Consider the following 26851-nt stretch of genomic DNA (forward strand, 5'->3'; position numbering starts at 1 on the left):
TGCTTTCCCAGCTCGTCGAGTTCGGGTTCTTGGTGAACTGGAGGAAGTCCCATCTGGTTCCTTCTAAGGTGCGGTCATGGCTGGGTCTTGTGTGGGACTCTCAGACTGCTTCCTTGTCTCTTCTTCCAGGGTCTCTCCTCCGGCTGCGGTCCCGCTTGCGCCTGTTTCTGGGGGGCTCCCGGGTCACTCAGCGATTGCTCGAGGGTTTGTGCGAGAGGCTGAACTTTGTGATGATGGTCTACCCGCCGGATCGGGTTTGGCTTCGTCGGCTGTTCTGGTTCCTTTGGGGATGTCCCTTCTGCCTTTCTCGCAATCGCTGGGTTCAACCCCCTGGGGCCTTGCGTCAGCTGCTGCATCGCTGGCTTCCTCTTCGGGTTTTTCGAGGTTCAGTGCCTTGGCGCCTGCCCGAGCCCTCGCTCAATATGTTCACGGACGCTTCATCTCTCGGCTGGGGGTTTGTGACCAGTGCTCACCAGGCCAGCCAGGGGCGGTGGAGTCCGTCCTTCCGGTGGAGTCCGTCTTTCTTATATATATACATAATCAGAGACATTGAAATAATTGAGTAATATTATCTTTGTGGCAACTCTCGCCTGACAGCTCTGGCGGAGCAGACTGCCTCGGACGCTTACTCTGTAAACGGTTAAATTTTGCCAGACTTCCTCACCCTATTGCAGCCAAAATATGTTGCCTACGATTTTTTTATTATTTTTCCTGTGATCATGGAACACATTTTAACAATATTAGAAGAAGAAATTTTATTTTTATTTTTATTTTTGCTTGCACCTAGCAGTGATGCAGGCTATAACCCCAAGCGCTTGCTGACGGTTAATGTGTGCTTGTTCGTCCCTGTGCTTCCTCGAGATTGCTTCCTTGTGTAGCTGCCCATGCAGGTTCCTACCCTTTTGGTGTCCTTGGTAGCTGAGGATTTGCACGCCCGTGGGCATTTGGCTTCGGTTTTGTGCTTCTTTTCCCTTCTAGAGCTGTCTTCGTCCTTGCTTGAGGAGGATGTGTAGGCATTGAGTGTCGGGCCTTCATCTGGTGTGCTGGTCTCGGCGGCTAGGACGTCGGCCGTACCGTTGAAGCTGTTTGCGCCGATCCTGAAGGAGGTAGTGTGTCTGTTCTTTGCTTCTCGCTTTGCATGCCTTCAGGCTGTGCTTGCTCTCTCTTTAGAATCCTCTTGGGCCCTGGCTCTTATGTTTTCATCTCCGTTTTGTCCATTGCTGTTTGCGTAGACTGCTGTCACGCAGTTTCTACAGGCAGCTTTGTCTAGTTGTTGTTCTATGTCGGACTTTTTGGTGCTCCAGAGTGGCCATTCGTGGCCTTCTCGGAGGGGTTGTGCCGAGGCTCAGGGTTGTGCCAGGGCTTGGGGTTCTGCTGCTCGAGGTGGGCCATATGTGCTAGCTTCTGAGCCAGCACTTCCTTAGGAGCTGGCGTTATCTGGTCGGCGCGGTGATCGGCTTCTCGTAATGGACGTCGGCCTTTTCATGTTTGCCCTGTTCACAGGGCGCTGAAGGGGGGGGGGGGGAGGCAGGCTCGCTCTGTTTGCTCAAGCTTGGTTCCGCGATTCGTAGGCATTTCAGGTCACGTCATCCGGCCTGTGGTGGCGTTTGGCGGCGGCTCCTCCTTTGGAGGGTTCGGAGCAGGCTTCTTTCCCTGTTCTTCATCAGGTCATCTTGGAGTGGGTGCGCTTTGGTGTGGTCATAACGACCCAGTCCCTCAGGTGGGATTCCTGCCTGTTAAAAGTGCCAAAATTGAAATGTGCAAATCTGTGGTTCATTCTGAACCCTTGGATTCCATGCCCCCTCGTTTTGGATGACTACTGTCTCAGGTCCGGCTTGTTTTGGAACCAGGTGCCAGGATTGTGTCCGTGGACCTCAGGGATGCGCATTGGCATGTTCCTATTCATTGAAGGTTCAGAAACTGGTTAGGTTTCATAGTGAGGCGTCAGGCTTACCCCTTTCGTTGCCTTCCCTTTGGCTTGAATCTGGCACCTTGCCTATTCACACGTCTAACCTGGGTCGTATTTACCCATCTGCGTCTGCTAGGGGTTCAGGTCCTGGCCTTCTTCGACGACTGGCTGGTGTGGGCTCTCAGTTGGTCTGCTTGTCTTCTCGCCAGGGCTGTGGTTCTTTCCCAGTTCGCCGGGTTCGGGTTCCTGGTGAACTGGAGGAAGTCCCATCTGGTTTGTCCCACGTTCGGACCTGGCTGGGCCTTGTGTGGGACTCTCTGACCGCTTCCATGTCTTTTCCTCTGGAGGCATTGCTGTGATTGTGGTCCTGCCTTCAGCTGTTTCTGGGGAGGCCCCTGGTCACTCGACGGCTGCTCGAGCACTTGTGCAAGATGTCAACCAGCACTTCGCCATGCTGGTCTACAAGCTGGGTAGGATTTGGCTTTGCCATCTGTTCTGGTTCCTTCAGGGATGCCCCTCCTGCCTCTCTCGCGATCACTGGGTTCGTCCTTCAGGGGCCTTGCATTGATTGCTGCGTCGCTGGCTGCTGCTTCAAGTTTTTCAGGGTTCAGTGCTTTACACCTACGCAAGCCCTTGTTCGATGTGTTCACGGACGTGTCATCTCTCAGCTGGGGCATTGTGACCAGTGCTCATCCAGCTGGCCAGGGGTTATGGGGAGTCCATCGTTCCATCAGGCTCACAGCACGGGTGCGGGAGTTCGTGGCGGTTTTCCTGTCACTTCGGAGGGTTCGGGTTGTTTGGAGTTCGACCATCAGGATCCATACAGACTGTTCTCCAGTGATTCATTGCCTGAACTGCGGTGGTTCTCTTCAGTCCTTGCCTTTTTGGGGCAGGTCGCTTCGAGGAGCTCATCTGCTGGATTCTCGGAGTTTGGCTCTTCGTGCGGCTCATATCCGGGGAGTGTGCAACATCCTGGCAGACGGCCCGTCTCAGTTCATTCCCCTGTCCACAAAATGGGCAGTCGACGCCAACTCGTTCAGTTGGCTCTGCCGAAGGTACGAGCTCTTGGAGGGGGACTGCTTTGTGTTGGCGTGGTCGAGGCATCTCCCGGTATATGTGGCACCCCTCCCTGACTGCGAGGCAGTCGGGGTTGATGCTTTAAGCCAGGACTGGTCGAGGTAGGGTTACCTGTACCTCTTCTCTCCAATTCTGTTGTTGCTCCAAGTCCTAGCTCGCTTAGAGACTTATCAGGGGAGAGTAGTCCTTGTTGGTCACTTGGTTGTCGGCCCAGCCTTGGTTTCAGGTGGTGCTTGCTCGGTGTCCGAACCCAGAGGTTTTCCAGTGGCTCCGCCTATTTCAGCAGATCGATCCGGTCTGTTATGTGGCTGGTTCGATCTTCTCCTCGAGTCTTTGCGTCTGGTCTTTTTGACTCAAGTCTATCACCATCTGTATGATGATCAGGTGGCTTCGTTGATGGTGTCCCACCTGTGTACTTCATCTTGGGGCCAGTATGAAATTTCCTGGCAGTCCTTCTATTTCTTTTTGTCTATTCGTAGATGTACTTCGCTTTCTGTTAAGGCTGTCTTGTCCTTTCTCTTATGGTTGTTTCAGGACCGTTATCTTATGCCAAATACTGTCGCCTCGTATCGTGTGGCACTGGCTGAGCCACTGTAGCTTGCTTACTATAGGATTGATGTTACTTCTGCACTGTTTCGCAAGCTGTCTCAGGCGTTGTTTTACCACCAGCCTGCTAATGCGCCACCTGAGCCATCCTGGTCTTTTGATAAGGTGCTCTCTTATCTCTCTTCCCCTTGTTTTGTAGTGGTCCCTTCAGTTCAGGATTGTTTCTCACAGGCTCTTTTCCTGTTGGCTTTGGCCTCTGGGGGTGGAATCAAGGAGCTTCATGCTCTCCTCCAGCACTGGGGTTTCTGCTCTTTTGGTTCTGGTGATAGGTTTATTCATTTGCAGCTGTCAACTTCTTTTCTGGCAAAGAATGAGATGGCTGCTTTCTGGAGGGGTCCTTGGTTGTTGATGCTTGGTTGGTTAGTCCGGGGGTGCATCATGTCTTGTGTCCGATTGCGGCTCTTCCTTGTTTTTTGCGCGCCACGGCCTCCTTGTCCGGGGACGCGCTTTGGGTTGACCCGGTTTCTCTTCTTTCCTGTTCCAGGGTTCGGGTCTCTTAGGTTGTCCACAGGGTTATTCGGTCCAGCCTGCGGTCTATCCCCGTGCCCACGACGTTCGTAAGTTTGCTGCGCTTGGTGCCGTCTTTGGTAACATGTCTTGGCCTGACATTTAGGCGCAGGGTTATTGGCGGTCGAACAGGGTCCTGGCTGCGTGCTACCTTGTCAATGTTCCTTGGCCTAGTTGGGCCTGTGTCGCTTTGGGTCGGCGGATGCAGCAAGTTGTCTCGACTTCAAGTTGAGGAGCAAGTGCCGACCGCCTTGCGGGTAAGTTCCTTTGGGATTTTATCTTTGGGTAAGTAGTTCCAGGAAACCGAATGGGTTCCCCCTGGAAAACCAGCGTTGAATGTAGTGAAATACCATTTCCTGGGTGAGACCCAGTGGCTCCCCGGCATCCCTCTCTCCCTCCAGTCAGCATTTTTTTTGTGTGTATGTGTGTTTTTACATCCAGCCTCAGAACTGAGGAGTGGGTAGCCGGCGTGAAGGGGTCTGGGGCTTCCCCTTTCCCCCTCCCAGGGAGGGGAGAGTTGCGCAGACAGCAGCGCGGCACGTGGTGACGTCATGCTCATTTGCTTGTTTTCAATTGGGGAGTTCTGTCCACTCATTTGACTTTCAGTAGTAGCTTCAACCAGAATAGAGGTTTGTTTTGGGATGCTTACATTTCTGGGTGCCTGACCTGGTTGATGGCTGAAATAGAATGCTCCATAACCACATGTGCAGTTCTATAGGGCATTGCTCCTCGTGCCTCTTTGAGGGGGTCAGGTTCTGGCTCATGGTCCCTGGTAGGCCTAGAACTTCATTCACATTGATGCCAAAGTCTAATATATCTATATCAGCCGGGATTGCTTCAGGAAGCCTCCAGGTCTCACCCAGAAAATGGCGTTTCATTTCATTCAACACTGGTTTTCTGTGGGGAGCCCTTACGTCTCCCTGGAGCTTATTGGGCTAATGTATGTTATATTAGACCAGGACATTAGCTAAGGAGTTCAGACCTACCAGGGACCAGCGCCAGAACCTGGCCCCTTCAGAGAGGTTTCAGGGAGCAATGGCCCTGGAAAACCCCTTGTGGTTGGGGTTTTCCTTATCTGCCATCGACCAGGGTTAGGCACCCAGAAAGGTAGGCATAACAAAACAAACCCCACATGGTAAAAAACTAAAACAAAAAAATGAACAGAGAGGTAGAAACTCCCTACAATCCCAAGGAAACAAGCAAACATCACACTTTACTGCCGCGCCGATCGTCCGCGCAGCGGAAAGCCCCGGACCTACCGCACCGGCTGCCTAGCTTTAGTTCATACGCTAATGTCAACCGGGATAGATGCTTCTCTGGCCTCAGTTTCCTAAGCGGTGTTTGCCTTGTGTGATGTTCACTGCCATGTGTTGTGTTGTGCAGTGGCCAGGAGTACCTTATCAGTGCTGGGGCTGCATGCGCTTAGGGGCTTCCTTCCCTAAGCGCCTTGTGAGTACTGCCCTTGCGTGACAGGGCTATCTTCCCTGGGGCGTTCGGGAACCATTCCCGTAGAGGTTCTTGCTGCTCGGCATTTGCCTCGCCCTTGGGGCCAGCTGGGGCTTGGAGCCAGCTGGGTCTTGGGGCCCTTGTTTGGTCCTGGGTAGGGACTGGTATTGTGCTGGTTAGGGCGTCAAGGTGTTGCACAGCCTGCCACCTAAATGGCGACCAGTTCCTGTTGCCTCTGGAAACAGTGTACTTCTGCGGGGGTTTTCTTTTATTTTTATTTTCATTTGCCTGGTGGGGGTCTGCCTAGTGTGGCTATAGTTCCACTGGTAGTGTTTGGTGGCCCTCTGCTAGGTCCCTGTGATTGTACACGTCGCAGGGATTTTCAGTGCTATCCTCTACCCTCTTGTTATTTTTGGGTTTCTTAACACTTTCTGCGGATCAGGACTTCCCGGAGTCCTGTTTCGCCTACCCGCTTCCGCGATGTGGACATAAAATTATGTCCTCATAAAAAATATTTGTATAAAATTCAATTTTAATCCGATTTCATTGGGGTTTGTTTCAAACTGCGCCATGAAGTTCTCTTTCTCACCACTAGGCCGCCCAGCGCGTCGGCCTACCCGGTCACATGACGGGCCCATTGTTTTCGTGTCACGTGTTGAGTCGATCACGCTCCCCTCGCGCGCCAAACTCGAGCATTTTTACCCGTTTCCGTGAGGATTATACCAAATTCCTTCATCAAAAATGGATCCAGGTCAAGGCCCAAGCAGTTCTACGCCCAAGGAAGCCTCCAGGTCCTCGAAACAGGACAAAATAACCATGATTTATCAGAAGTGGAGCGGAGTGAAGCTCACACCAACGAAAATTCCAGGCCTCGTGGAGGCTTTTATCAGATGCTGAAGGTGATGTTGAGGGATTGGAGGATGAGGTTGGATACTACAACGATTATAGTGGAGTGCAGGGACCTAGAGGGAATGATACTGTAACGAGTGATGAGGAGACTGAGGACCTCACCGAGGAAGAGGAGGCACCGCGACCCCCTCCTCCTCCATCTCGGCGCACACGTGGTGCATCTAGACTACCTAGAAAATTAGCTACCAGAAATGTTGCTCGTCGTAGGAACACACGACAAACTGCGCCAAGTGATTCTAGCAGTGATCAAAGCATGGAAGTTCCAAGTGATGAGGAAAGTGAGGAAGATTCATCTGAGCCTCCTCAAAGGCGTACACGTACAGTACGTACTCGGCAGGCTGGGGCTGGTGATGGCTGGAGTCGTGGCAATACTCCTCCAATTGTTGATGATTTTACTGGAAATCCTGGACTGACCATTCCCAAACCTACTAGTGCACTGGCTTTTATTCAATTGTTCTTTACGCGTGCCCTGCTTGAATTCTTGACCGCTGAAACTAATTTGTACGCCTCGCAGTTATTCCGGATGGCCAATGAAAATGTATCAGATATTTGGAAACAAGTGAAGGTGAAAGAAATGGCACGATTCCTAGGACTGTGTATATTGATGGGCATAAACAGGCTCACATCTATGAGGATGTATTGGCAAACAGGAAAACCATGGCATGCTCGTTTCTTCAACTTGTTCATGACGTCGAAACGTTTCCAGCATATAAACCAGTTTCTCCACACATTCAATAACAATGCAGTGCCCGTGAACAATCGTGATAAGTTGATAAAAGTGAGGCCAGTGATGGATTACTTGAAAGAGAGGTTTGCTCAAGTTTACATCCCAAATAAAGAGTTGTGTTTGGATGAGGGTACAATGGCATGGCGTGGCCGACTATCGTTCAAAGTGAACAATCCAAACAAACCAGACAAGTATGGTGTGAAACTTTATATGCTTGCTGAATCAGTCTCTGGGGACATATATGACTTTGACGTATACTCAGGTATTGGTAAGACGATAGTGGATACAGTAACGAGGTTGGTTCAGCCTTTAGTGAACAAGGGTTACCATTTGTACATGGATATTTACTACAACTCGGTTACCCTAACAGAAAAATTGAGAGAACTTGGGGTGTACACATGTGGCACAATTAGAATGCTACGTGGCGCCCCAAAGGTATTGCAAGCTCTAGCCAAGGGTAAACTTCCACTGGATACCACCATATATCGCCGCAAAGATAACACCTTCATTCTCCTGTGGAGAGACAAGCGAGTAGTCTCAATAATTACCAACATCCACAATGCAGACACTCAGCAAGTTCAGAGAAGGAAACGAATTCGAATGAACAAACCTACTGCAATTTGCGAGTACAATAAGTTCATGAAAGGCGTGGACCACTTCGATCAAATGGTGAAATATTACTATTTTACCAGGAAAACTCACAAGTGGACCAAAAAGATAACCTTTTATTTCCTGCAAATGGCATTGCATAATGCCTTTGTTTTGTACAAATACAACACAACTGATCAAAAAAAGCTAACATTGCTACAGTTCCACGAGGTGGCAATCTGGGCCCTATTGAACTGGGACACAGAGGAGTGGCCTAAAACATCATCATCATCTCAACACTTGCGGCACGCTCCAGGCATAAATGATGACACAGCTCCTGCCAATGCTGACGCCATGCAAACTCCCGGACCATCTGGTGTGAGGTGGCCTTTGTTCACTACACCACCTCAAGATGAAGCAGCAACCGAATCTGAACCCGAGATGTCTGCCACACTGCCATTTGACGAAACTGTTTTGTCAGATGAATCTGACTCTCAGTCAAATGTTTCACCTCCAGCGAGAAGACCTGGCCCTATTATTGATTCAGAAAATCGCATGAACTACAAACTGAAACATGAACTTTACAGACTGCCCAAACGTCTCAAGTGTCATGCATGCGCACGGTCCGGTAAAAGGAAGGACACGAACATAGGATGCAGGACCTGCAACGTTGCACTCTGTGTTATTCCCTGCTACACCAATTACCACTGGAAAAGGGTGTATTGGGTGGTGAAGAAGTAACCACCCGCAACAGCTTCACTCCACCTACAAACCATCTGTTGAGCAACTTCAGGAATGAAGAACCTGAAGAAGGTGGAGTGAAGAATAAATGCTCAACTTACTGTTCCACAACCAGCCTTCCCTTGGTAAGTACACCTATTTAGTCCAAGTTTGTGTAGTATAATTTAGCTCATAGAACATTCTATTGCGAACACATTGCCACAAAAATGAATGACATACATAGAATAATAATGTCAGGACAATGAAATAAGTATAAACTTTCAAAGCAACGTATCGCGCATGTGTTGTCCCGTCACCGATACCGGGTAACAGTGCGCCCACTTCCCACACTCTTGCGGGTGGGCCGCGACCATTATTCTACGTTTATATTCATATCACCGTGTTGGGAATTTCATTGGGAGTCCATTGATACCAAAATTAAGGCTGTAGGACAAGTGTAGAGGTGATAATAATCCCAAGAGTAAAAACATTTTGTTGCTGTTGGGCGCTCACGGCGACTCATCTTCGTAGTTATTTATTTGGTGCTGGTATCTCTATAGCTTTCGTGACTTTTTTTACTGATGTTCTTCTAGATAATTTTATTGCGAACACGTTGGTACCAAAATGAAATACGTAGCTTGAGGACTAAGGTCAGGAGAGTAAAAAGAGTATACACATTTTTGTTTTTACGCTTAAGCGACAAAAACGCCGCGCGCACATACGGTTTTTTTCCTAACCTTCGCCGGGCGCGCAAAAGTGTTAACCGGTTAGCAACACCTTGCCTGGGCTTCCTGTAGCAGTCAGCCTATGGGCCCTGGAAACCCCCCTGTCTGGGCTCGGTGTACCATTGAATGTGTCTTCCGGGTTCCAACTCGTCTTGTATGGGATCGTTGGTTGCTGTGCCCTTGTCTCTGGGTGACAGTCGCCACTTTTACCTCCGTCATGCTGCCTGTTGGGTCACTGACACCTTGACCCGGAGACTTGCGAGAGAGATTCTCTGCTTGTTCTCCAGTACTCTCCTGATGTTATTACTTTCAGAGTACAGGCGGCATCTGTGTTGCAAGCTAGGTTAGGTTGCTGCAACATGCTAGGTTGGTTTCCCACTCGGATGCCCTGAGGCCGCCCCGTTTTGGTTAGGTGCTGTTCGCCCCTTTCCCTCCCTGTTCCCGGCTCCGGACCGTCTGCGGGTTTCGGGGTCGGGGCGCGGTTTAGTTGGGGCCGAGACTCGGGCGGTTTAAGGGGGCTGCCCCGTTCGGGTTGGGGACGGAGGTTTTTGGGCCTGTTCCTCCTGCCAAGACTTCTCTGTCTTACCAGCGGCCCTTTCTTGCTGCCTTTCCCATGGACTCTTCCTTTTCTTTAAAGGCGGAGGCTTGGAGGACAGCTCTGCCCCGGGGCCTCTGTTGCTGGTTGCCAGAGCTGTGGGGGATGCCTGCTAGCAGTTCTGGGGCACTTCTGGTGGCCATTTTCTTCTGCCAGTTTCCCGGCGTGGCCACCAGGGCGGCATTGCGGTTTGTTTACGTGCGCCTGGGTGTGCGAACGAGCGTCTTGGGTGAGTTTTCATCCTTTTTCAGGGGTTTTATTCTCCTGTTGTTGTCTCTTTGTTTTTCTGGCATTTTCTGCCCATTTCCTGTTCCTCTGGGAATGTTCGAGTGTTGATTTTACACCGGGTTTTCCATTTTGTCTGTTTTGGGTCTGGGCCCTTGGGTTTGGGCTCAGTGTCCCTATCTGTTAAGCTTGCTCCCACACCTTGTCCCTCAGTTTCCCTGGGGGTTCTGTCTGGGGGCTGTGCTTTGCCTTTCTGTGGTGTATCTCCGCCGGCAAATGTGGTGGTTTAGGCTCCCCTGGTTCGATTCCGGGTTCCATTGGGTTCTTTGGTTTCATTCTGGAGCTTTCTTCCTCTTGGGCCCCCCTTTCTGGGGTCAGGTGGCTTTGTTTCCTCGTTTGTGACCCGGTTCTGCCTTCTAGAGTTCCGGGGTCTTCCTGGCTTGCAGACTGATCTTTTTGGGTCTTGGCACGTGTTGTGGTCGTGCTGGGACCTTGAGGTTTTGTTGTCGAGGTGGGCTTTTTGATGCAGTTTTGTGCCTTCTTTGCCTGGCCAGCGTGGTGCTCTCTGCCCACTGGTCGGCGGCTTGTAATTTTCTTTTCACGTGTATGTGTGTGTAATTACCTAAGTGTAGTTACAGGATGAGAGCTACGCTCGTGGTGTCCCATCTTCCCAGCACTCTTTGTCATATAACGCTTTGAAACTACTGACGGTCTTGGCCTCCACCACCTTCTCACCTAACTTGTTCCAACCGTCTACCACTCTGTTTGGGAAAGTGAATTTTCTTATATTTCTTCAGCATCTGTGTTTAGCTAGTTTATATCTATGACCTCTTGTTCTTAAAGTTCCAGGTCTCAGGAAATCTTCCCTATCGATTTTATCAATTCCTGTTACTATTTTGTACGTAGTAATCATATCACCTCTTTTTCTTCTGTCGTCCAGTTTTGGCATATTTAATGCCTCTAACCTCTCTTCGTAGCTCTTGCCCTTCAGTTCTGGGAGCCACTTAGTAGCATTTCTTTGCACCTTTTCCAGTTTGTTGATGTGCTTCTTAAGATATGGGCACCACACAACCGCTGTATATTCCAGCTTTGGCCTAACAAAAGTCGTGAACAATTTCTTTAGTATATTGCCATCCATGTATTTAAAAGCAATTCTGAAGTTAGAAAGTGTGGCATAGGCTCCTCGCACAATATTCTTTATGTAGTCCTCAGGTGATAGTTTTCTATCTAGAACCACCCCTAGATCTCTTTCTTTATCAGAGTTCTTTAAAGATTTCTCACATAATATATAGGTTGTGTGGGGGTCTATGTTCTCCTATTCCACATTCCATAACATGGCATTTATTAACATTAAATTCCATTTGTAAAAATGGAATTTAAGCAATGTGAAATTAAAAATAAGTATATGGAGCACTGCCAAGTGGTGCTCCATCTACTTATTTTGTCCAGGTCTTCTTGAAGGGCATGACAATCATCTAAGTTTCTTATCCTTCCTATTATCTTAGCATCATCAGCAAACATGTTCATATAATTCTGTATACCAACTGGTAGATCATTTATGTAGACAATAAACATCACTGGTGCAAGAACTGAACCCTGTGGTACTCCTTTTGTGACATTTCTCCAGTCCGATACATTGCCTCTGATCACTGCCCTCATTTTTCTATGTCAGAAACTTTTCATCCATGTTAGAAGTGTACCTGTCACCCCTCCAATATTTTCCAGTTTCCAGAATAACCTCTTATGTGGAACTCTGTCAAAAGCCTTTTTTAGGTCCAGATAGATGCAGTCAACCCAACCATCTCTTTCCTGTAATATCTCTGTTGCTTGATCATAGAAACTGAGTAAATTCGATACACAGGATCTTCCAGATCGAAAACCATACTATCTGTCTGATATTATATCATTTCTCTCCAGGTGTTCTACCCATTTAGGTTTAATTATTTTTTCCAATATTTGACTATTACACTTGTCAATGATACCGATCTATAATTAAGGGGGTCTTCCCTGCTTCCACTTTTGTAGATTGGAACTATGTTAGCCGTTTTCCACACATCAGCTACAACTCCTGTAACCAGGGATGCCTAAAAAATCAGTTGAAGAGGAATGCTGAGCTCAGGTGCACATTCTCTCAGAACCCATGGTGAAACTCCATCTGGATCAACTGCCTTGTTCTTATTTAGCTCCTTGAGCATTTTTTCCACTTTGTCTCTAGACACCTCTATGTGTTCTATGTTGTTCTCTGGAATTCTTATTGTATCTGGTTCCCTGACGATTTCATTTTGTACAAACACATTTTGGAACTTTTTGTTTAATGTTTCAAACATTTCCTTTTCATTTTCCGTTAATCTATTTCCCATTTTCAACCTCTGTATATCATCCTTTACCTGCAATTTGTTGTTTATAAATTTATAGAATAGACCTGGTTCTGTTTTACATTTGTCCGCAATCCCTTTTTCAAAATTTCTTTCTGCCTCTCTCCTCACTGCAGTTTAGTTGTTTCTTGCATCTTTGTATCGCTGGTATGTTTGGGGGTTTGGCCTCTTCCTGTATTGATTCCAATTTTGTGTCTTTTGGTCTCTGGCCCTCTCGCACTTTCTGTTGAACCAATCCTGTTTCCTAGTTCTGCTTCTCTGTTTTGGTATAAATTTTTTTGTGCCTTTATCATATATTTCACAAAACTTGACATACATCTCATTCACTTCCTTGCTTAGCAACAAGTCTGTCCAATTATACACACTAAAAAAATTTCTAAGGTTGCCATAATGTCCTCTCCTAAAGTCAGGTTTTTCAATTGCATCAACCTTCATATTTTCTTCCAGATTATAAGGCATTGCATAGTTTATTCCCAAAAAGACATGGTCACTTTTACCTAAGGGAGGAAGGTACTGAATGTCAAATATCTCTTCCTCCTTCCTGGTAAATATCAAATCTAGCATGGAGGGAACGTCCCCTTCCCTCATCCTTGTAGCTTGTTTAACATGTTGATACAAGAATGTTTCCAGGATGAGGTCTGGAAATTTACAGGTCCAGAAATCTTCTGTTTTAGCTTCATATGTTTCCCAGTCTATGGCTTTCAAGTTGAAGTCGCCGACTATCAACAGTCGTGAACTATCGTTATCCGCTCTCGCTATGATCTCTCTCATTATTGTTATAAGACCTTCTCTTTTACTATCTAGCTCCTCCTTTGACCATATGCTGCTTAGCGGTGGACTGTATGCATTTATGATCATTAGTTTATCATCCTCATGGCAGATCTCTAGTGCTATTATGTCAACTTCTTGTGGATTGGCAGTCATTATTTCGTTCACCTTTAGGTGTTCTTTCACCAGCACAGCAACGCCACCGCCTTTCCTAATTTTTCTGTCCCGTCTCCGAATTGAGTAGCCCCTTGGGAATATGACCTCATTTAAAATAACATCTTCAAGTTTTGTCTCCGTGAGTGCAACAATGTCTGGTGTCTGCAGCTGTATTACATCACTTAACTCCAGTATCTTCGATCTTACTCCATCTATGTTGGTGTATGCAATCTTCAGGAACTTGTTCCCCCTCTTCTTATTTTTCACTCCCCCTCTCTCTAATGATCTTGTTGGTTTGCCTTTATGTACCACTTTACTGGCCTGCCTACCCCTATCACTTTGTAGAAAAAAGAATTGATTTCTTCTTCATTCCTGCTCTCATTTAAATGTTTTGCCTCAGCGAGGTTCAGTTTCAGCTTCTCTCTGTCTTCTTTTGAAAGATCTCGTCTTAACGACCACACTTTCCCATCCTCATCACTTTGTAATTTTCTAGCATTACTTAGTACTTCTTCCATCTGTTTGGCACCATTTAGGGTGATCCTCAAAGGTCGATCTTTCCCTTTCACATATCTGCCTATTCTCCTGTAGTCGCACACATTCTCTATGGTTGTAAGACCTTCCACGAGGCCAACAATTTTATCTACTACTTTTGCTTCTTCTACAGCTCTTTCTGACCTAGATGTTATCTCCTTTTCTTTGCAGCCAAAAATGATCACGGACTTACTCCGATCAACTGTAATGTTTGTTTTATCTTGGTTGCTGCAGTGTTTGACTTCCTTTACTGCTTCTTCTATGTTTTCCTTCTCCTTGGCCACTTGTGCATAAGTGAGTTGCATATCTTTCTTGCACTGTTCTATTCCCTGTGTAACTTCCTCCATCTGTGCTGACAAAAGCTGTTTCTCCTGTTGAAATTCCTTACCTAACCTATTGTTGTCATTTATGTTTAAATTTACTTTAACTTCTTCTAAAGCTATTTTTAAGAGTTTATTTTCTTCTTCCATGGCTTTGCAATTTGTTTCCAATTGATTCTTATCCTTGCACAAATCATTCACTACACCCTCAAGACATACAACTTTGCTATTTAAATAGTCATTACTTTTTTTCAATTTACTAATTATTTCAACATGAGAGGTCACTATAGTATCTAATTTTACCAACTTGTTGTATAGACTGGTTATATCAATGCTTTCTTCACTGAATCCAACAAAATCAAGCTCTGTTTTGTATTTCCTCTTGCTGGCGACCATCTTGAATGTTCTTCTCTGCACTGTAAACACTAGGGCAACTTTTTCTCATCCAATTTTTCACTTCCCTTGGCACATTCTTGTTATCTCACCTAGTTTTCAAAAGCACTATACCTTTATGTACTCTGGGACACCACTCACTATCATCATCCTGTACTACAATACTTAGGATTGTTGAAATATGCTGGAGCTTCTCTTGTCTGCCTCATGGGAAAGAACTTGGGATAGAAGATAGTGTGTGTAACATATCTTGTGTGTATGTGTATATGTACCTTTCCTTTCGGAGGGGGCTCTGTTCCCTTCACTGTTGACGAGGTGCTGGGGGAGCAGCTTACTCTGTTGACTCTCGCATGGTCCCGCAGTTAGTGGGCGCTTTTGGTTGTCTTCCGGCCTCTGGTGGCAGCGGTGGAAGGCTTCTCCCCCTTTGGGGGGTTCAGGGCTGGCGGGGTGGGCTTCTTTCCCTGTGCTTCGTCTTGTCATCTTAGTGGATGCGTTGGACGTGGTCCATCCATTCCACCCTTCTGGGGTTCCCGTCTGCTCTTTGCAGACATGGGCCTGTCGAATCTGCGGTTCTTCTGGACTTCTTCAGTCTGCGCCCTGGATTCTATGCCCTCATCGGAGGACTGTTGTCTCCTGTCCGGCTTCTGTTGGGGCTGGGTGCCTGGATGGTGGCCCTGGACCTCCAGGTCACTTCTTGGCACGTTCCTCTCTAGTTTTCCGGGACTGGCACAATTGGTGGTGGGGCTTCAGGCTTGCCGCTTTTGTTGCCTTCCCTATTTTGTAATTGGCACTTGGTGTATTTTTGCATCTTTACCAGATCTTGGTGCCCTGTCTGAATCTGCTTGGGATTCGGTGTCTAGCCTACCTCGACGACTGGCTGGTGTGGGCTCCCAGTCAGTCCGCTTGTCTGCTTGCCAGGGGTGTGGTTCTTTCCAGATTGCCGAGTTTGGTTTCCTGGTGAGCTAGAGGCCATTCCATCTGTTTCCGTCCCGGGTTCGGACCTGGCTGGGCCTTGTTTAGGGCTCTTGGGCTGCTCCTTGTCTTTCCCTCCAGAAGTGTTGCTGCGGCTGTGGTCCCGCCTTTGGCTGTTCATGAGGGGGTCCCGGGCTGCTTAGCGGTTGCTCGAGCAGTTGTGCGGGAGTCTGAACTTCGACGTGCTGGTCTGCCTGCGGGGTCGGGTTTGGCTTCGGCGTCTGTTGGTTCCTTCGGAGACTCCGCTTCCGCCTCTTGCAATCGTTTTGTTCGTTCCTCTGGGGATCTTGTGTTGGTGCTGCATCACCAGCTTCCTCTTTGGGGTTTTCGGGGTTCCGTGCCTTGGCACCTCCCTGAGCCTTCGTTTGATATGTTCACAGACGGGTCCTCTCTCGGCTGGGGCTTTGTGACCAGTGCTCACCAGGTTGGCCGGGGATGGTGGGGTCTGTCCATCCATCGGGCTCACAGCACGGTTCGGGAGTTCGTGGCTGTCTGGTTTGCGCTTCGGAGGGTTTGGGTCACTCGGTGCTCTACCATTCAGCTCCATTCGGACTGTTCTCTGGCAGTTCTTTGCCGGAAGCACAGGGTTTCTCTTAGGTGTTGACCTTTGGGGTTGGTTCCTTAGAGTGGCTCGTTTGCTGGATTCTCGGGGTTTGGCTAACCGTGAGGTTCATGTCCGGGGTGTGTCCTGCGTCCTGGCAGTCAGCTGTCTTGGTTCATTCCTCTGTTAGCGGATTGGCCAGTCGTCGCCGACTCGTTTTGTTGGCTCTGCCGGACGTATGGACTCCTGGCCATGGACGTCTTCGAGTCGGCATGGTCTAGGCATCGCCCCTTTTATGTGGTGCCTTATCCCGCCTGTGAGGCGTTCGCGGTGGATGCTTTTCGGCAGGACTGGTCAAGGTAGGGTACTTGTTCCTCTTCTCCCGGTCCAGCTGTTGCTTCGGGTTCTGGCTGAGTTGGAGCCCATTCCCACGAGAGTAGTCCTTATGGTTCCTTGGTGGCCGGCCCAGCTTTATTTTCAGACGCTGCTTGATAGGTGTCCGAACCCAGGGCGTTTTCCCGCGGCTCCGCCTCTTTCAGCAGGTCAGATCGGTCCTGTTCGTGACTGGTTCGGCCTTCTCCTCGGCTCTTCGCGTCTGGTATTTTGACGCGGGTATCACCATCTCTGTGGTGATCAGGTGGTTTTGTTGACGGTGTCCCACCTGCAAGCTTTGTCTTGGCGACAGTATGACGTTCCTGGTGTTTCTATGCACTTTTTCTTACTCTTCGAAGGTTGTTTTCTCTTTCGCATCAGGTTGTCTTGTCCTTTCTATGTTTTCAAGACTACAGTTCTTTGATGTTTCTTACTGTCGCCTCGTTTTGTGCGGCCCTGGCGGAGCCACTCCGGCTTGCGTTCGGGGTGGACATCACATCTACCCATCATCCCATCATTCAATGGGAGACGGTCCTAAGCGACAAAACTCCCACACAGGGAATAGCACAACTGACAGCTGAAGCTTACAAGGTCTGCTTGAAGCACGTGCCTGTGAGGAGGGGCAGAAAGAGGACCACTCTAGAAAGAGAACGCAGATGACTGTACAGGAGAAGGGAAAAAATAACGGAAATGCTTAGGCAGACACAACTATCACAAGTAAGGAAAACAAGCCTAAGCAGGGAGATCGAAGAAATAGAACAAACGTTGAAGCGATCATATGAGTCGGAGGAAATGGAATTGGAACAGAAAGCTATACAAGAGATAGGTAAGGTACATACATCTTGAGGTTATCTTGAGATGATTTCGGGGTTTTTTTTTTTTTTAGTGTCCCCGCGGCCCGGTCCTCGACCAGGCCTCCACCCCCAGGAAGCAGCCCGTGACAGCTGACTAACACCCAGGTACCTATTTTACTGCTAGGTAACAGGGGCATTCAGGGTGAAAGAAACTTTGCCCATTTGTTTCTACCTCGTGCGGGAATCGAACCCGCGCCACAGAATTACGAGCCCTGCGCGCTATCCACCAGGCTACGAGGCCCCTAGGAGATAAGGAAAGGAAAAGGAGATAAGGAAAGGATAAGATAAGGAGAGGCCCCTTTCGAGATAAGGAAAAATCCGAAATATTTTTTCACATACGCAAAATCAAAATCCAAAACCTCGACCAGTATTGGACCGTTAATTACAAGTGAAGGTACGTACACAGAGGACAACAAAGAGATTAGTGAAATTCTAAGAAGCCAGTATGAGGCTATGTTTAGCACACCAATAAACAACATGAAAGTTGATGACCCAGACAGCTTCTTTATGAATGACATTCGAGCTGCAGATAATATAACGGATATTACCACAAACTCGGAAGACTTTGAAAGAGAAATTGAAAATATGCCTATGCACTCAGCCCCTGGGCCTGACTCATGGAATTCAATATTCATAAAGAAATGTAAAGTACCAGTAGCGAGAGCACTCAGCGTAATATGGAGAAAGAGCCTGGATACAGGGGAGATACCAGCAGCACTTAAATTTGCAGATATAGCTCCGTTGCACAAGGGGGGAAGTAAAGCCTTGGCAAAAAATTATAGGCCAGTTGCACTAACATTACACATAATAAAAGTGTTTGAAAAAGTAATTAGGAATCAAATTTCTAGTTTTATGGAGAACAATGAATTGCACAATCCAGGACAACATGGATTTAGAGCGGGAAGATCATGTCTGTCACAGTTACTCAACCACTATGACAAAATCACAGAAGCCCTAGAAGAAAAGCAAAATGCAGATGTTGTATACACAGACTTTGCAAAGGCGTTCGACAAATGTGACCATGGGGTGATAGCTCACAAAATGAGGTTAATGGGAATAACTGGAAAAGTAGGACACTGGATACTCAATTTCCTGTCGAACAGAACACAAAGAGTAACAGTCAATCAGATAAAATAGAGTCCAAGCGATGTTAAAAGCTCTGTACCTCAAGGTACAGTCCTTGCACCGCTACTGTTCCTTATTCTCATATCTGATATTGACTAAAATACACGTCACAGCTTCGTGTCGTCCATTACAGATGACACAAAAATCAGCATGAAAATTACTTCTGCTGAAGACATTGAAAAACTACAAGCAGATGTCAACAAAGTTTTCGATTGGGCAACAGAAAATAACATGATGTTTAACAGTGATAAATTTCAGGTACTCAGGTACGGCAAAAATGAGGATCTGAAACATAATACAGGGTACAAAACACAATTGAATCTTCCCATAGTAGAAAAACATCATGTCAAGGATTTGGGAATAATGATGTCCGACGATCTAACATTTAGGGAGCATAACCAAGCAAATATCGCGTCAGCCAGAAAAATGATCGGATGGATTACGAGAACTTTCAAATCCAGGGATCCCATCACAATGGTTGTACTCTTCAAGTCACTTGTGTTGTCCCGTCTCGAGTACTGCTCAGTACTCACTTCCCCCTTTAGAGCAGGAGAGATTGCTGAAATAGAGGGAATACAGAGAACATATACGGCACGCATAGACGAGATAAAACACCTAAATTATTGGGATCGTCTCAAAGCTCTCCAAATGTATTCTCTAGAAAGGAGACGAGAGAGATACCAAATAATATACACATGGAAAATACTGGAGGGTCAGGTCCCAAATCTACACAATAAAATAACAACGTACTGGAGTGAACGATATGGAAGAAAATGCAAGATTGAACCAGTGAAGAGCAGAGGTGCCATAGGCACAATCAGAGAGCACTGTATAAACATCAGAGGTCCACGGTTGTTCAACGTCCTCTCAGCGACTATAAGAAATGTTGCCGGAACAACCGTGGACATCTTCAAGAGAAAACTGGACGGTTTTCTAAGAGAAGTTCCGGATCAGCCGGGCTGTGGTGGGTATGTGGCCCGGCGGGCCGCTTCAAGCAACAGCCTGGTGGACCAAACTCTCACAAGTCAAGCCTGGCCTCAGGCCGAGCTTGGGGAGTAGAAGAACTCCCAGAACCCCATCAACCAGGTATCTACCCCATTTCGTATGCTTTCTCGTGTTTTGTTTCACCTCCGGCCTGCTCATGCATCGCCTGAGCCGTCCCGGTTCTTGATCAGGGTGCTTTTTTATCTTCTCAGTTTGTGGTAGTCCCTTCGGTTCAGGTTTCTGCTCTTTGGTACTGGTGGTAGGTTTGTACGTTTGCAGCCTTTCTCTGTCCTGGCGACGGTCGAGACGGCTGCTTTCCGGAAGGGTTCTTGGGTTATTAATGCTTGATTGGTTTGGCCGGGGTGCGTCGTGTGTTGACCAGTTGCGCTTTTTGCCGTTACCTGCGTACCGTGTCTGGGGATGCGCTTTGGGTTGATCCGGTTCCCCTCGTTCCCTGTTTCAGGGCTCGGGTCTCCCAGGTCGTCCGCAGCATTTTTCAGTCTTCCAGCCTGCGGTCTGTCCTTGCACCCGTGCTGTTCGGATGTTTACAGCTTTTGCTGCCGTGTTGGTGACCTCTAGGGCTCATTTCGGGCGCAGGGATTTGAGGGTCGCACAGGTTCTTGGCTGCCCATTCTTTATGTGCGTCTGCTCCTGTGCATTCTTGTTGCCGTGGGTCGCAGGTTGCAGCCTTTTGTCTTGGCTTCGCGTTGCGGAGTTTGTGGCGGCCGCCTCCCGGGTTAGCCCTTTCTTTTTCTTCTCCTTGGATATGAAGATGTAGGGGCTCCCCACAGAAAACCAGCGTTGAATGTAATAAAACGCCATTTTCTGGGTGATCCCAGGATACTCCCTGGCAACCCTCCCTCCCACCAGTCGGCGTTTTTTTTGCGTTGGTTGAAGCTTAGCTTCTGAACTGAACCTAGGCAGCCGACGCGGTAGGTCCGAGGCTCCCCCCTCCCTTTCTCGGGGCGGGGAGGGCTGCGCAGACGATCGGCGCAGCAGTAAAGTGTGATGTTTGCTTGTTTCCTTGGGATTGTAGGGAGATTCTACCTCTCTGTTCGGTTTTTTGTTTGAGTTTTTTACCATGTGGGGTTTGTTTTGTTATGCCTACTTTTCTGGGTGCCTAACCCCGGCGATGGCAGATAAGGGAAACCCCAACCACAAGGGGTTTTCCAGGGCCATTGCTCCCTGAAACCTTTCTGAAGGGGCCAGGTTCTGGCGCTGGTCCCTGATAGGTCTGAACTCCTTAGCTAATGTCCCGGTCTAATATAACATACATTAGCCTGATAAGCTCCAGGGAGCCTCCTTGGCTCACCCAGAAAATGGCGTTTCATTACATTCAACGCTGGTGTTTTCTTATTGGCAATGGCCTCTGGGGGTCAGGTTGGGAAGCTTCATGGTCTTCTCCAGCACAAAGATTTCTGCTCTTTTGGTTCTGGTAGAAGGTTTGTTTGCAGCCGTCTCCTTCTTTTCTGGCGAAGGATGAAACTGCTGCTTACCGGAGGGGTCCTTGGGTTGTTGATGCTTGGCTGGTTCGGCCGGGAGTGCATCATGTGTTGTGTCCAGTTGCAGCTCTTCGACGTTACCTGCACACCACAGCCTGAGTGGCCGGGGACACACTTTGGGTTGACCTGGTTTCCCTTCTTCCCTGTTCCATGGTTCCGGTCTCCCAGGCCGTCTACAGGGTTATTCGGTCCAGCCAGCCTGCGGTCTATCCTCATGCCCATGATGTTCGTCAGTTTGCTGCTTTGGCTGCTGTCTTTGTCAACATGTCTTGGGCTGACATTCGGGCACAAGGTTTTTGGAGGTCAAACAGGGTCCTGGCCGCTTGCTACCTAGTCAGTAATTATGGCCCTGGGAGAAGGGGATGTGTCACTTTGGGTCAATGGTTGCAGCCAGTTGTCTCGACTTCGAGTTGAGGAGCAACTGGCGACCGCCTCCTAGGTAAGTCCCTCTTGTTTTATCTTTGGTTAAGTAGCTCCTGGGCACTGAAGGGGCTCCCCCCCAGAAAACCAGCGTTGAATGTAATGAAACACCATTTTCTGGGTGAGACCGGGAAGCTCCCCTGCAACCCTCCCTCCCTCCCTCCCTTCCTCTGCTTGGCATTTTTCACAGGTTTTTGACATTCAGCCTCAGAACTGAAGGTGTGGATTACCGGTGCGGGTGTCTGAGGCTCCCCCTTCCCTCTCCCAGGGAGGGGGGAATGCTGCACAGACTGCGCTGCAATGACTGTTATGACGTCATGCTCATTTGCTCATTTTTCATTTGGGGAGTTCTGTCTAACAGTTCGGCTTTCAGTAGCAATATTTTAACCAGATGGGGTTTGTTTTGGGGCGCCTACTTTTCTGGGTGCCTAACCCGGTCAATACCAGACATAGAATGCTTCCAACCACACGGGGGTTTCTATAGTCCATTGCTCTTCGTGCCTCTCTGCAGGTGCCAGGTTCTGGCTCGTGGTCCCCAGTAGGCCTAAGAACTCAATTCGCTTGACTGATGCCAGGGTCTGATACATTCATATCAGCCTGGATAGCTCCGGTGAGCCTCCAGGTCTCCCCCAGAAAATGGCATTTTATTACATTCAACATTTTTTTTTTGTCAAAGAACGAGTCGGGTGGCTTCCAGAGGGTTCTTTGGTTATTGACACCTGCTTGGTTCGACTAGGACCCCTGGGGGTCCTGGTTGTTTCATGTGTTTCAAAGTTTCATGTGCCATGTCTGGTGGTGACTCGCTGCTGCTTCCAGCATGCCACCAATTCTGCTTCACATTTGGGGGTATATCCTGTTTCCTTCATTCTCTGTTCCAAGGTTTGCATTTCTCAGGTCATCCGCAGTGTTGTTAAGTCTAGCCAGTCTGTGATCTACCTTGTGCCCATGATGTTCGAAAATGTGCCGCTCTTATAGCTGTTTGCTAATATGTCAGGGGCTGATATTTGAGGATGAGTGTTTTGGCAGTCTAACAGGATTCTTGCAGCAAAGTATTTGGTTGAAATTCCTTGTGTGGCCTTTAGATGTATCTTTCATCTAGAGTTTCTCTCTCCTCTCTGGTAAGTTCCTGTGTGTTATTCCTTCTCTGTGGGTAGTTAGCTTTATGGATCCACAAGGAGCTTTTCCGAGGAAACCTGTGTTGAATGTAATGAAATGCCTCTTTTTGTGTTAGCTACAGTGGCTTCCTGATTCCACCTTCCCTTACAGGTAGTCATGTGGGTTTTGTTTGTGCATCTGCTTCAGAAGTGACAGCTGGGACACCTGGAGATGGTGAGCCCCATCCCCCCTCTCTTCCCAAATAAGCGTGTGAGGTAGGGCAAACAATCTCAAGCTAGTTTTGAGAGGCTATCAGTTATTTACTTAGCTGGGGTTCAGTTGTGAAGCTTCAGTCTTATTTGAATCCAGGAGTTGTTTGTTTTGACTTATTGACATTCAGGAAGCCTTTCCTAGTGAGGTGGTGAAATGTCACTGCTCCCAGTGCTTGTGTGAGGGGGGGGGGGGGCCAGGTTATGGCACAGGTTTGCAGTTCGCCTAACAACTGGTAGATTGGAACCATCTCAGTGTATAGCTTCAGGGAGTCAAAAGCATCCATCAGAAAAAGGCATTTCATTACATTCATCCCCAGATTTACAAGTCTTACTCCTGGCACACCAGCACCTATGATATTACTGGTCCATCATTAGTCTTGCTCGTGACACACCAGCACCTATAATCTTACTCTTCCTTCAGTTGTTTTGCTCATGACACACCAGCACCTATAATCTTACTCTTCCTTCAGTTGTCTTGCTCATGACACACCTGCACCAGTGAAATTTCATGACTTTTCCTGGACTTTCACTAACCTTCCATAATGTGTCACTTTACCACTTTACTTTTTAGAATTATTAATCAATTTAACTAATTCAATTATTTGGTAACTCTTAAGTATGATTTGAAGTAATCTTGTTATTCTAAAGAATCAACAATTTGACAGATGTTGAGTGGAGATGGGTGGACGCATACTTCCCCTTTACTCACCCGTCGTGGGAGTTGGAAGTTAAGCTCAACAATGACTGGGTGGAACTATTGGGTTGTGGTATCATTGAACAGGAGATTCTTTTCAACAGTAAGTTGCCTAGTAATCCATCCAAAATTTATATTTGTCGCACATTATAATAATGTTTTACATGGGACATTCATTTCAATATTCTCTTGTTACTCATACTGAAGCACCTACATTATTTTCTTTCATTAATCTGCTACAGTATCATGCTTTGAGATGCCAGCATTCAGTGGGTATCCAAAAGAATTGAATCTCAAATTAATTTTCATTACTTGCTAAAACATTAACACTTTATCAATATTTTCTCGATGTTACTACTGCATGTTCAATGCTAAGAATCATTGATACTTGTCAATCATTGAAATTGCAGCCACCTTGCTTCATCAACCTGAAGTTTGAAATTATCTAAAAGTTGAAGTCATATGTTGACAATATAATAAGGTTGTGTGTGTGTGTTTTAACAGTACATATTCAATATATTCCGTTCTCACAGGGTACCCTGCTGTATCCAGGTTAGTCTCTCTCTCCCCTGACTCCCCATTCTACACCCTCTTCTTTCTGTGGGGAGCCCTGCCGGCTCCCTGAAGCTATCTGAACTGATATAGTGCTTTATTAGTTTCGGGTCATCAGTCACAGGTTAACCCTTAAACTGCACATGGCTTATATATACGACAGGACCCGATGATACTATAAGTTAAATTTTTCAAACTTGTTCTAACGCTTTCCAATTTTTTGTGCATAATCTACTAGACAAACACTCCAACTGTGTCTAAATGATCACCAATGTAACTTTAAAAACAAGAAAATTAAAAATAATTAAAAAATTAAATATTGAAAATTTCAGATTTTTAGATCAGCTGCAAAAATATTAAATATAACTAGTTGTTCATTAAGTGTTGTTATGCTCTCAGAATAGTATATGATCTTCATTTTAATACATTTAGAATATAGATTTTCAGTTTAGTTCACTGTAAAAAAATTGTTAATATGGCATTTGAAATATGCACCAAATTCATACAACAAAATGTATAACTCAAAACGTTTAGAGTTTATAAAAAATTCATTCTAATAGGATTGTAGAACAGACAGCGGCACACACGATATATAAAAATGGTGAGAATTGGTCCAAAACTGGATTTTTCTGGGGGGGAGCCCCGTCGGCTCCCCGGAGCTATCCAGGCTGAATGGATATGTATAACTTTCTGGCATCAGTCAAAGTGCTAGGAGTTGCCTACCGGGGACCACGAGCCAGAACCTGGCCCCCTCAGAGAGGCACGAGGAGCAATGGCCTATGGAAACCTCCATGTTGTTGGGAGCATTCTATGTCTGCCATCAACCAGGATAGGCACCCAGAAAGGTAGGCTCCCTAAAACAAACCCCTATTCTGGTGAAAATATTGCTACCATAAGCTGGACGAGTGGACAGAACTCGCCAAACAAAATTATCAAACTAGCATGACGTCATCACATTGCTGTACCACCGTCTGCGCAACCCCCTCCCCCCCTCCCCAGGAGGAGGAAAGGGGAGCCCCAGACCTCCACGCCGGCGATCCAACTGGCAGTTCTTGGCTGATGGAATTACTGGCCGGTCGAGGGCCTCTGGCTCCAGCTTTTGTTTCAGTTCTGTGCCTTGTGGTGTGGACTGTCTCTACCGGTGGGGTGTGTGCCAGGAGTGAGCTTCCACAGTACTCGGGCTGCATGCGCCTAGGGTTCTCTTCCCTAGGTGCCCTGTAAGTACTGCCCTTGGGGCCACCTTCCACAAGTCACCTTGGGTGCTACCTCTGCTCGGTACTGGGCCGCCCTTGGAATTGGCTGGGGTTTTGTTGGCCTGGTTTGTCTCTGGGTAGGTGGTAGTTTTCGTCACTGGTAGGGTGCGGGATACCACACAGCTAGTTTTCACCAATAACAGCGGCCAGCTCTGTTCCGTGTGGGTACGTTGTCTTCTTACGGGGTTTTCTTTTGTTTTTGCCTAATGGGGGGGGTCTGCCTTTATGCTCCCCCTTTACTGTTCTAGGTGTTTTTATTTCTATATTTTCTGTTGGTGGTACTCCCCGCTTCGCCCCCATGAGTGGACATGTCCACGGGGGTTCAGCTTTTAGAAGTTTGTTTGGTAGACTTGGGCGCCAGTTCGCAGTATCCTGCCTGGGCTTCCCTTAGCGTGTACCCAAGGCTAAGGGCCCTGCAAAACCCCATGGGGGCTCCGTGGTCCTATGGGTGTGTCCCCAGAGTCCCCCCTTGTGTCCTGCGAGTTTGACGGTTGCTCTGTCCCCTTGTCTCAGGGTGACACTCACCGGTTGTGCCTCCGCCATGCTGCCTGTTGGGTCATTGTTTCTTATGACCCGGAGTTGTGTGACGGGTGTTGTTGGTATGTGCTCTCGTTCACCCAGGCCACTGGTCATGATAATCAGGTGCAGGCGGCTGCTGCGTTGCTTGCTGGGTGTAGTTTGCTGCAACGCTCTTGGATGTTTGCAGCCCCGAATGCCCCGAGGCTGCCCCGTTTTGGTTGTCTGGATCCGGACTTAGGGGTGGGGGTCGCTTTGGCTCTGGCTCCTTCTGCTCATCGTCCTTCCCCTCCTGTTCTGCACACTTGCTTCCGGCTCTGAACCGTAGGCGGGTTTCAAGGTTGGTGCGGGGTCTAGTTGGGTTGAGACTCGGGCGGTCTCGGGGGATTTCCTCTTCCGGGGTGGCGGCAGAGGCTTTCGAGTCGGTTCCTCCAGCCGTGCCGTATGGGTCTGACCAGTGGGCTCCCTTCCTTAGTGTTTGTACGGCTGCCACGGCTCTTCCTTGTCAAGCTGGGACTTTGGGGGTGCGGCTCGCCCCCGGGTCGTGCCATAGAGGTTCCCGGGGTTGGGGAGGGGTTGCCTGGGGGGCCTCGGCCCCGTTTGCCCCTCTTGGGTCTTTGTACCCTTGGTGAGAGGCTAGCAGTTCCTCAGAGTGGGGTTGTTCCTTTCCCCTCTGTTTTCCTGTTGGTTTCAGGTATACCCCTCCCTGGGTCCGGTTCCGTGTCCCTTCGGGTTCTTTAGTCCCATCGTTCCTGGGGGGGTGTTTCGCCCCCTTTTCCTTACCCTTTTCGCGCTTACGTTGTAATACTGTTCCCTTCATATCGGGGTCCCTGCGTGTCCTTTGATCAGGGATTTATTTTTGTCCATATGTCCCTCCATGCATCTGTGCTTGCTTGTCGTGGTTCTCGTTGGTTCGCACGTCACTTCATACCTTCCAATATTATTGGAACATCTGTTGACTTCCGATGTGGTTTCCCTCTAGTCTTTGGTCGGCATCGTTGGTTACCTTCCGTTCTCTATCTTCTTTCGCTTCGGTTTTGCCTGGTTTTGTTTTCGAGTCATCTCTACTTCCAGTTTCGACATTCCTCATCTTCGTTACATATCCCTTCCTAGTGTTTGTAC

At 47.9% G+C, this 26851-nt stretch overlaps 1 protein-coding gene across 2 annotated transcripts in view; it reads left to right on the forward strand.

Annotated features, from left to right (window-relative positions):
* Positions 1-26851, forward strand: part of PheRS-m (Phenylalanyl-tRNA synthetase, mitochondrial) — a 279883-nt gene that overhangs the window by 111091 nt on the left and 141941 nt on the right. For both annotated transcript variants that reach the window (XM_045754931.2, XM_045754932.2), the window contains one exon: positions 23380-23511. In XM_045754931.2, coding sequence (XP_045610887.1) covers positions 23380-23511 — 132 coding nt within the window. The remainder of the gene's footprint in view (positions 1-23379; positions 23512-26851) is intronic.

The sequence above is a fragment of the Procambarus clarkii genome, chromosome 9 (assembly GCF_040958095.1).
Source record: "Procambarus clarkii isolate CNS0578487 chromosome 9, FALCON_Pclarkii_2.0, whole genome shotgun sequence".
NCBI classification, from domain to species: domain Eukaryota; kingdom Metazoa; phylum Arthropoda; class Malacostraca; order Decapoda; family Cambaridae; genus Procambarus; species Procambarus clarkii.